The sequence below is a fragment of the Atractosteus spatula genome, chromosome 3, assembly GCF_055471065.1.
Source record: "Atractosteus spatula isolate fAtrSpa1 chromosome 3, fAtrSpa1.hap1, whole genome shotgun sequence".
NCBI lineage: Eukaryota > Metazoa > Chordata > Actinopteri > Semionotiformes > Lepisosteidae > Atractosteus > Atractosteus spatula.
Genome location: NC_142708.1, coordinates 18,601,216 through 18,612,195, shown reverse-complemented (window position 1 = coordinate 18,612,195; position 10,980 = coordinate 18,601,216). Strand labels below are relative to the sequence as shown.

The 10,980-nt window shown below is 38.2% G+C and overlaps 1 protein-coding gene across 2 annotated transcripts; it reads right to left on the bottom strand.

Annotated features, from left to right (window-relative positions):
* Nucleotides 1-582: 582 nt before the first annotated feature.
* Nucleotides 583-10,703, bottom strand: slc35d2 (solute carrier family 35 member D2). Of its 2 annotated transcripts, XM_088910875.1 has the most exons (12): nt 10,520-10,703; nt 9,853-9,886; nt 9,425-9,511; nt 8,817-8,884; nt 6,886-6,957; nt 5,374-5,442; nt 4,966-5,068; nt 3,349-3,441; nt 3,186-3,253; nt 2,566-2,644; nt 1,952-2,034; nt 583-1,207 (listed from the first exon to the last, which is right to left on the bottom strand). In XM_088910875.1, the coding sequence occupies exons 1-12, from the start codon at nt 10,645-10,647 to the stop codon at nt 1,054-1,056; spliced, it is 1,038 nt and encodes a 345-aa protein (XP_088767001.1). In that variant the 5' UTR covers nt 10,648-10,703; the 3' UTR covers nt 583-1,053. The 2 variants fall into 2 exon arrangements, with proteins under 2 accessions (XP_088767001.1, XP_088767002.1); XM_088910876.1 differs by lacking the exon at nt 583-1,207 and having other exon boundaries at nt 1,948-2,034; nt 10,520-10,655.
* Between the last annotated feature and the right edge of the window lie 277 nt (nt 10,704-10,980).

The window sequence follows — 10,980 nt, the reverse complement described above, 5'->3', positions numbered from 1 at the left end:
GCAATTAAAAACAGAATTATGTCTTCATTGGAATATAACAAAACGATATGTTAAATCTTTAACAAACTTTCCTAATTATGTTCAGCGACCAACATCCATAAATGTCTTTAAGTGAAAGTCCATTTTTACATTAATCACTCTTAAAAAATGGGCTTCCACTTGGAAGTAAAGATGTCAATCCCAATAACTGGATTAGACGCACATTAAACACATAGACGTACAGACAGTTCAGAAAGGCAGCACCTAAAAACATAAGATAATTGAAAATCGACAAGAAATAAGCCTCAGATGACTTTAGAAAAAGAAAAGGAAGGGATCTTTCCCTTTGAGTATTTTCCATGTTACATTTAAAAGAGTACCTAAAATATAATGTTTCTCCTTTTTATATACTGTACTTTACCCCTTCTGGAAAATACAGCACTTCCTCCACTCCCAGTTCAGGTATTCTCAGACCTGACCAGTCGATGCAATTGTTGTGACTTGTGAGGAGACCAGCACCTTGACAGCTGTAGTCTACACATTTCCTTACAGCTCTTTTAGTATGACTGGCCTGAAAGAAAACACCAGAAAACTGTTTGGTCCAGTGGTCCATGGTATTTTAATGATTCAGCTCATGAATGTTTCTACTTATACAGCTTTATTTATGTAAGCTACAGTATCTGGGGAAAAATGCATGTAACATCTAAGGCATCGGGATGTCTTTTATAGAGATACCACTATATCCCTCAAACCAATCGCATCTTTTCCAAGTGTTAAAAAAACATCATTATACATTCAGGATAATATAGATCACACAATCATAAGACGCTGCTGTGCCATTCCATTTAAAAAAATCCTACAGACATGTTCAACCTTTATTTACCCTGTTTCCCTGAGTATGTAAAGTTGTGGCTCACATTTGTTTGCCAAGTGAATTATTGTAAATAAAATACACTTGCATAAAATGCAATAAAAACACTATACAAATGTTAGCAATACACCATTAATATATATATATACTGTATATACTGTACATGACAATTAAATATACTCTATTGGATGAAGTTGATTCTGTCACATTCCCGGTTTTGGGTTTTCTATAAGGTGACTGGCCCTTTCTGCAATTTGATCAGTCAAGCATTCTTGTGAAGCTGAGCTGTTCCCATTACTCTTGGAGGGCGCGTTGCTTTGAAATGTTAAGAGAGAGTACGCAAGCCCTCCTGACATGCTGAAAAATAAACAAAGAGGAAGGCAGGCTTAAGATGACATTAAGATGACAAAAAACAACAACAAAGTCAGCAAAGTTTGCCAACACCGTTGGGATTTTAAATAAAAATTTCCAACTGTTGGCCTTCAGTTATTCAGGTATATTTTGGATCCTTTACAGAGTTTCTCCAGGACAAATGAGAACTGGAACCATGTGATCTTTGAACGTGACAGAACTTGACATAGGGAAACCACAGACAGAGAAGACCAGTCTATTTGATGAAATCTGTTCCTTCACTTACTGTATCTGTTAGTTCATTGTTTTATCAACAATCATAAACAGACCTTTTATTTATTTTAGAAGTACACTGAGCTATTCTCATTTTTTTTAAGAAAGCAAGAAAAGGTTCACAAATGTTTTATGGGCCTTCATCTTCAGACTCAGTGACATACTGTAAATGTGTCATTACAAACTTAGGAAACCAGACAGTTTACAAACTGATCTCCTCTTGGGTTTGCTTGAGAATCTGAAGCTCATCTGTGGTTTCAATGTTCTCCAAATACAATATGTTGTTATAGGCATTTGCTGAGCAATGGTTTTGCTCATTAGACTCCTAATGAAAAGGGAAGCCTAGGTTACTGCTGTAATTATTCTTTGGAAAAGCAACATTTTTACAATTACTTTTGTTCGAAACATTCATGATAAAGTACTTTAATTACTGCCTTTTATTTTCTGCATTCAGTTTCCTGCATTCATATTGCTTACCAGATATTTAATCCTATGAAATTTAACCATGAAAACATGTAATCTCCACCAACAAACATGCCAATGTAAGCCACAGCCACATTCTAGAGAAAAAGAAAACAATTTCAGTAAGAATATGATTCTAATGAAGTGTCATGAAATGTGACTTATTAAGAAAGGTAAAATCATTGCTAGAATTTCAATGGTACATTAAAATATATATGTATGTATCAATGTATTTGAATATACAGTATAAGTACATTTAATACAGCTGGTAGAACAACATATTAAGCCTTTACATTCTAATACAGATTCTTGTTTAAACTAAGGGCTCTAAACATTTTTCATGACTCAATGACATTTTATGATATCACACCACACCTGAAGAAGGCTCCACAGCCGAACCATTGTTTCTTTTCTTCTCTTTTCAGCATGGAATAAACCTTTACTTTTTCCTTTGCAGCCTACGCATGCTGACACAGTGATCTACATGAACCACATTCTATGATATCTTAATAGTATATACATTCATAGTACTGATTTTAAGTATGAAGAGCAATCATTTATATTGCATGTGATTGTTTGTTTGTTTGAGTGTGTAAAAGGAACTAATCACGTTATTATTCTGGACATACCTTTATAGCACCAACTACTGTAGTTGTAAGAGCAGAGTTATAATGACTGCAGACCACAATGGAATACATCAGTATAAACCTGCAGGGTAAACAGAGCGTTAGTCTTTTAACACGGTGCGTCCCAAACCTTTTCAGCTCATGGCACTCTTGAAACATCCTAAAGCTTTTGAGACACGCCAAAATATTTCAGATAATCAGCAGTCATATTGCAAGAAATAACAAATATTTTAAGCTGTGACATAGACTTCAATGTCATTGAGAAATATTTGACTTTTTGCAAGAATATCAATATGAAGTGTGAGCTTGTTCCAATGAACATAAGTTTTAAGCGTTGGAACGAGCTACACGAAGCTCCTGATGGCACGCTTTTGAAACACAATCTCTTCTGATTCCACGGCCCGCCAGTGGCACACAGTTTGGGAAGCACTGGTTTAAAATCCACACTGAGCTGGCCAGGAGCTTTACTGCGACACTCTAGGAAACAGATGGTGAAGGAAGGCTATTCTTTAGCTTTGGTCTTTATAGACATCAACGTCCAACAAGAGGAAGATCCTGTTTCTTAGCTTCTTGAAACCCTTTCCTTTGATCCTTCTAAAGAGGTATCAGTTGCTGTTTCTCACCCCATTATACAAGACAACAGGAAATGACATAAGAATGTGTACGACATCCAGTGTTCAAACGCGATGGCCTGAAACAGAAGAACAACACATGTCCCTTTTTATTTTGATTGAAAATTTGACTCGTTTCATTTTCCCCTGAAAAAACGCTGTGAAATGTCTTTACCTTTTGGAGGTCTCCAGTACATATACATGCCAGGATGGTTGGTAGGATCACGAAGCACGCATTGTAGAAAAGTACTCCATGTTTTCCAAGACCCTTTGAAAGAAACAAGAGTATTTTTGTGCTCTCCACACTTTTATGTCAAGGAAGGGATTGACTCCATAATACTAATGGTGGAAGTAAAATTAACCAGAAGGATTTCTATATTGATCAATGCGACTGGCATGGCATGAACATTATTATTATCATTAAGAATAAGAATAATAAATTGACACATCTGAAAAGATTTACACTTTTACGGTCATATGCAGCTAGGCATTTGACTCAAACAGAGTGCAGACTGGGCCCTACATTCCAGCTGATGCCAGCATGTTGGGCACCTGAGAGTGATGATCCCATACTCCAATCAGCAATAACTCTCCTCTAAGGCACTGCAGAGCATGCGGCTTCAGATGGTCACGAAGGAGGAGTGTATCTGAAGACTCACATTCTCCCAGGTCAGTACAGGAGCTGTAACCAGGGGTCTGAGTTCTTAAACAACTGATGCTCCAATTAGGTTTGAAAATGTGTGAGTGTGCACCAAAAATAATTGTTATTGGTATATAAATAATGAATCAGTCACTATACTTTAAAAGTTGTAAAATTTATGATAAATTAAAATATTAAAGGACATAAATTGTGATAATATACAATTAATCTAGAAACTGCTTGTCTGCAACAAAACCCTAATCCTGTCCATAGCATGAACCTTACCCCTAACCCGAGGACTATGGGTAGCTAATGATGGTATAAACAGTTATCAAATAATTAATAACGTTAAAAAGAAGCTGAACCTAAAGTGTAACCACCATATCTCTAAACCCAACCAAATTGATCTACATTTTATAACATTTAAACATCACTGATAATACATGAATAGGTTGCTTTTACATAGGGAGCAATTAACAGTTACCTTAACCAAAGTGTTGCCATAAAAACCATTCATCCATTTTCTTCTGGGCCAATTTTCCCACAAGCCAATTAACCTGCCAGTATGTTTTTGAACTGTGGGAGGAAACCGGAGCACCCGGAGGAAATCCACACAAATACAGGGCGAACATACAAACTCCAGATCGGAACCCAGGGCCCCAGCGCTGCGAGGCAGCAATGCTAACCCCCACACCACCATGCCACCCTACATGGTACCACAGCAGGGTAAAAATTATTTTAAAAATATCTCTGGACGGTCACAACAAGTGTTGTGAAACTGTGTGCTGAGGAGGGGTTGTTTTGCTCCAGAATTCCCCCTTCTCCCATAGCCGGTAATTGGAAAGTACCTAGAATTAAGGAGAGAGGAGTGCACTGTCTACATTGCACAAGACAGAAAATAGACAAGCTCAAGATGAGCGTGTGGTATTTTATTTCTGAGATTGATTTTGGCAGTTGAACTGATATGTTACAGAGATATCTTGGAGGAAATGGGGCAAAGCACTACAACAGTAAATACTGCCCAAATCAAGCCTAGTCTTCTCAAAACCTTGAGGTCTGCAAATGATGTTAGGAAAGAATGGAGTGTTCTTAACCTTCTGAGCACTATGTGAAACGTGAAACAAGACGCCCCAAGTCCAAGCTGCTGTTTACCTCAGGACCAAGCTGTTTTTTGGTGTAAACTCCATTGGCGGCTGTGAACAGGTCGTTCAGAAGAATGAAGGTGTATCCTTCAACTTCAAAGGCAAGATCTGAGCTGGCAAACAGAGAAATAAAAGTCTAAGCCATGCATTACTTCTCATGGAATTGTCCAGGGAAATGTTAAACCTGTTCACACGAGTCTGAATTTTCCTTTATACCTTAGAAAAAGCATATGCAAAAATACAAGGTGACATTTGCTTTTTCCACCTGTTTCTAAACAGTTAGAACTGGCAACAAGCTCTATTCATGGATGACTAAGGGATTGAAGGTATGAAAGTGTGCTCATACATTTGGGCCAAGTACATATAAAAAATATGTCTTTTTCATTGTTTTGGAAAAAGGTTTTACATGAAGACTTACCTAGCTGCTACCAAAGCTCCAAGGACCATGGTAAACACACAAAAGACAATGCGTAATGGGAATGTTTTTCTGAAAATGACAAAGCAATAGAACTATTATAGTTCTATTAAAAGTGCTTAGTAAAACTAAAGCAACGTTAAACAGCCTTAATTGTTGTTCTTTAATGACAAAATATAAAATTCTTAAAGAAAGTACAATGCTTGTGATCATCAGATTTTTTTTCTTTCTTTGTGGGTGTGCTACCTAATTTTATGAAGCAGGTAGACACAAAACAGACAACACTCAACATGGCGAAGCAGTAGTTCTAAGGTTTCTATGATGTAGTGAAGAAACTTTGGTTGTTTTGGTAAAACCTCTGTGTTGCCCTAAAGCCCCTCAGAATGGGTAATATAGTGTACAATACTTATGCTGTGGTTTGTTTATCCCAGTAGTCAAAACAACTAAATAACAAATTAAAGCCCGTGTACTGAATGAAAAGAACAGTATGTTAACATCATTTTTGTATCAATGTTAAGATATCTTGTGATTTGTTTTATCTGGTGATCTGGTGATGCAACTCCATTGTGTATATAGCACTCCACAGTATATATTCCCAAGCTCAGGACTAAACAGGATCAGACAACAGATAGGCACATTTTTACATTAAAAGTTAGTACTGTTCGCAATATTCATTTATGAATTGTTATCAAATATACGAGTTTGTTGTTTCCAGATAACAAATGGATGTCAGAACAGACTATGTGACTCTTACCTAGTACTTCTGCAGTTCATTTTTATGTTTTGTGTGATTTATCATGATATGTTATGCCTCTTCTAAATGGTCTTATGAAAGACACCCAGGAGATGGTTTCCAGCTGGATGAAATGAAGGATCTACAGTGGCTGAATAATGCTGGGGGAAATAAAGATCCTGTAACTAGGGAGTTGGAGATATGTGTTTGGTCAGACAGCAACCAGAGCTGGAAGCCAGAGCAGACAAAAAAAAAGTTATTCCTGCTCCAGTTCTAAAAGCTTTCCTGTGTTATTTTCTTTCCTGTGTTCTGTTTGCTCTATATCCCTGCCCTGACTTTCACCTTGAGGGAACTATTTCTTTAGTTTCAGCACCAGTGATTTCCACTTTAGTACATGCTGCAGATGAAGATGAGCAGCTATGATGAAGGAGCGCCCGTTACCAAGTGATGAAGACCTGGGATGCTCAGGCAGGATGGAGACAGTGCTTTGTAAGAATGATTACACTCAGTGTGCCAGTACTCCACTGAAGTGATCGCAAGAAACAGAGATGAACTCGGAACCAGCTGAATCTGGGACCGCAGAATCTGAACAATGCATTCCTTGCAGTTTAGCCTATGGTAAGTCACTAAACAGGAAAGCAATAGAAAGCACAAAGCAAGACACCTGTCAGTTTTGTTTCCCTTCAGATGTACTGTACATGCCACTTTGCTGTTTTAGTTGTCATAGAGGTTCCATGTACTGATAATGTGGAGAACGTAACCGGTGGGAAAAAATCAATTACCTTAATACCCTTGCTTCCAAGATCATTGTCATCACAATGGTAAACTTCCTGAGAACAGTGAACATCGGTAAACTGGAAAATAAAGAAAAAAAAGCATCACCTGCTTTGTGGGTTAGGTTGTAGAAAGTAGACATTTCAGAAAATTTGTGGGAAAACCGTGTGATAGCTTTATTCACCTCTGAGAAGGTTGAACTTGAATGCTAACGTTATGTTTTCTTAAAATAGTTGAATGCAAGAGAAAAACCAATTGTGGGTTAACATTTCACAATGGAAAATCAGACCTCAAGTTCTTTGATCATTTTAATTATCTTCCAACATTTAGGAAGCAAGCTCAGGCATGAAGAGACGAGGTTATTGAGCCAGATCAGGAGACGTAGTGGCCGAGGCAAAGCATTTGATATGTCTGTATACTGTATACTGATGCAATCACAGAGATCTTTAAATGAAACCACTTGTACTGGAGTAAATAAAACAGAATTCTTCTATTGCTATTTAAGTTGCTTCATGTTTTATCATTGCAGAGATTTATCCCAGTTTCTGTCCCAGAACAGATCTGTTACAGTCCCAGCATCCCACCACCAGAGGGCACCCCAACCTTTAGTGCCTACTTCATCTGTTCAGCGGAGGCGCAGATCAAGCAGACGGATGTAGCCAATCCTTGCTTGCCCAGTGTCCCTACATCACCACGCCTCCCCAAACCTATTTAAACCCTGCACTTTGTTCGCGCTGTGCTCAGTATTGTTTTCAACACTTTGAGATCTTGAGTTAGCCTTTGTTGAATTCTCCCTGGATTCCCTACCTGACTTCTGGATTTTGGCCTGTTTCATGAGCTTGGCTCTGGATTGTGTCTCTGGCGCTTGATCCTGAATTTTCTTCTGGCTTCGGACGTTCACTCACCTCTTGACCCTGGCCTCGGACTTTCCTAATTGTTTGTCTTAGGATTTTCGTGATCTAGAAACCCGCATAGGGTCCATTCCTGGTGTACTGAGCTGTGGACCAGCTTAACAAAATCTCAGCAAGCTGAGAGTACGACTTTCCCTAGATGCAACAGCAGTTCCATTGCAAGGCAACCACCACCAAAAACACCATTCTGCCCACTGAGCCCTTTAGGTAGTAAGTGTTAACACCTTTAAGATGCATGATAAAATCTCAAGCACAAATATTCTTATGAATAGTAAGAGAGCACACAATAGAGAACAGCGCACAAAACAAGATGTGGAGAACTGTATCACCTCTATCTCATGCCACTCTACGCTCTGTCCTAGCTCTCACCCAGACTAGTTAGTAGAATGTGATGCGTACACTTGATATAAAACAAGTCCTCTTCACTCTGTACATTTGGTGGAGGTTTAGACATTTTTCTTTGTATCGCTTCTTCATAATTTCGAAGTTGGCTTTCGTTATTCAAAATGTGGGTAACAATTCACATGCTCTGTATTATCATGTTTTCATAAAAAGAACATTTGTGAAAGAGAAACATTTGTTATCTCCTCACAAAGCCTATGGATCCACCTTTGCCAAGAAGATGTAAATGAGGTGTCAGTGTCAACACCTAAATCTTTTTGATAGACGGTTTCTTCAAGATCCACAATTTCCACTTTCCTGTCTACCGTTAATGCATGAAACATTCTGCACCTGTCAGTGTTAAAATGTCATCTGCCAGGTCTTTTTGCTCAGTCCTGAACTTGGAAGTGTTGCCTTGGTAGTTCCTACAGTGTTTGCCAACCTTCCTGATTTGATACTTTTTATTTCCTACAACAATACCTCCCAGCTGGATCTCCCACCCTTCCCTTGGAAATGGCTTCTATGGTCTTACAAGAGCAGTTTCGAACCTGCAAACCAACAGAACAGTTTGCTGATACGCTAAACAGTTCCGTCTGAATGTGGCAATGCCACTTGATAGGTTTCGATCCAATTAGAACCAAGCGTACCTTAATTTCTTTGTGCTTGCTAAGCCTGTCAAGTGATTCCCAACATAAAGCAGAGGTAGTGGAAAAACCTGTAACATAGAAAAGCAGAACGGAAATGAACATGTTGAGACCACATGGCGCCAAGGATAATCTGGGACATCATTTAGGGCGATAAATAGTAGCAGCCAAGGCTCACCCTAATCTCCCTGGTTCTGGATTGGCCCCAGGTGGTATTTAAAAACAGAAATGGAGATCCTTAAGAAGCCATTTAAGAGGGCCCTTAAACAACCTGACCACAAGCATCAGTCATGACATGACTTCTTCTAGCTCTTCTCATTTTCCAAACCCTGTATCCCCACATATTGTATCAGTTCCTGTGGTGAAACAAAACTGCAGAGGATAAATCAAACAGATTTGTACCCTGAGACGAAAATAGAGGGATAAAAACACTTGCACATCCACCGTATCGTGAACAACATACACTTCGGGAAAAACTGTAGCCGTTGCAAAGATTTCAGACAGGAAAAAAGAAGGAATTGAGGCTTCTTTTGTTGCATCCTGCAATTACAATCAGAAACCTTATGATTGTATATTAAAAGCAGAGACTTTCAAAGTAATCACACACTTACTTTGTATGGTATATTTCTGTCAAAGTCCTGGAAATGAACAAATTGTTTCAATTTTGCAACATACAGCACACATATTGTGGTTGTCATCTGGGGAAAAAAAGACAGAAAAACATTCAATATACGATACCTTAATTATAGATTATATGCGTTTACACACAAAATGAATGAAAAATACTGGATTATTTCAATATTCTCTAGTCTTTTTTACTCGAAATGAATGGGGAATTACTAACAAGATGATACGATTGTTAGAATGAACAAGAAATAAACTTGCTGAAATGTATTCATTGCTGACAATTCATCTTTCCTTTTTCACTCAGTTACAGGTTGACCCATACATTCAATTTCTAGAGAAAGCATCTAAATCCCCTTCCAATGAGAAGAAGATAAACGACATACTGATGTGTCGTTAGCTGTCTGATACTCACCTGACCGATTCCTAGAAAGAGGTAAGAGGGGAACCTGTGGATGAAGTATAACAACTTACGTGAACAAATGAACAAGTAGAACTGTACTAAGAAACCAGAACTCAGGTGTGGATGTTACCCTGATCAAACCACAAACCTAACACTCATGTAAGTAATTGCATTGTGAAATAATGGGAAAAGAGTCCTCATTTGAAATGTAAAACAACAAATCGTTTATTTTCACTACTGAGAGTTATGTCCCTAGTACCTGGACGCCTTATTACATTTTAAAATCCTGGATGAGGTAGTTTTAAATTCCTTCTTTGTGTCAGGTTAGAATCAGGCCACTATTTCCCACTGCAAATTCGTGATTTCGCAATAAGACTAACAACATTGCAATCAATTCCTTGGGTTTGATCCTAAAAAAAATAGATAATTAATCTGGCATTTTTTAGGGTGATCTACTTCATGGTGGTACTGAAGATCGAATGCATGGAGAAACGGGATTTGAATAACAATCTGATTGAAATTATTAGATATATCACGTCAGACACTATCAAACACGTTTAGTTCAATATAACCCACGTTTTCCTGCGAATAGATAAGCATTTTACAGTCGGTAAACAACGAAACGACACTCGGAAATTGATGTACATTGGGATTTGCGACACAAGCAGTCGCACCTCACCTGTAGTTTGTCAGAACAGTTTTGTTGACGAGAATAATTAAAAAAGAGCTACTGGCATAGAAAGCCGCGGATAAAAATTTACTGAATCCCGATACTGGCTTTGAATCTGGCATTTCTATAGTTGGCATAATGTGCGTTGTCTGTGTGACTTCCGTACTGACCGCTCAAATGGTACAGGTAACTACACCACGCCCAGGACATTGTATTAAACGCATTTAAAGGTAAAGTTAGGTTCCGTCTGACAGGTGTTGAAACCGGAATGTACAGGCTGCTGAAAAGAGTCGGTCTGGCAATTTAAAAACACAAAAGTAAATGACAGATTTTAAATGCGATTGAAAATTATTGCTTGTTGCACCTTTTTTTGCAGTCTGATCGATTGCATCTCTGTTTTCTGACATTCCCATTTTTGGAATTAAAGATAGAGAGATAAATGGCATAATTGCTCACTTACTGTCATTGTT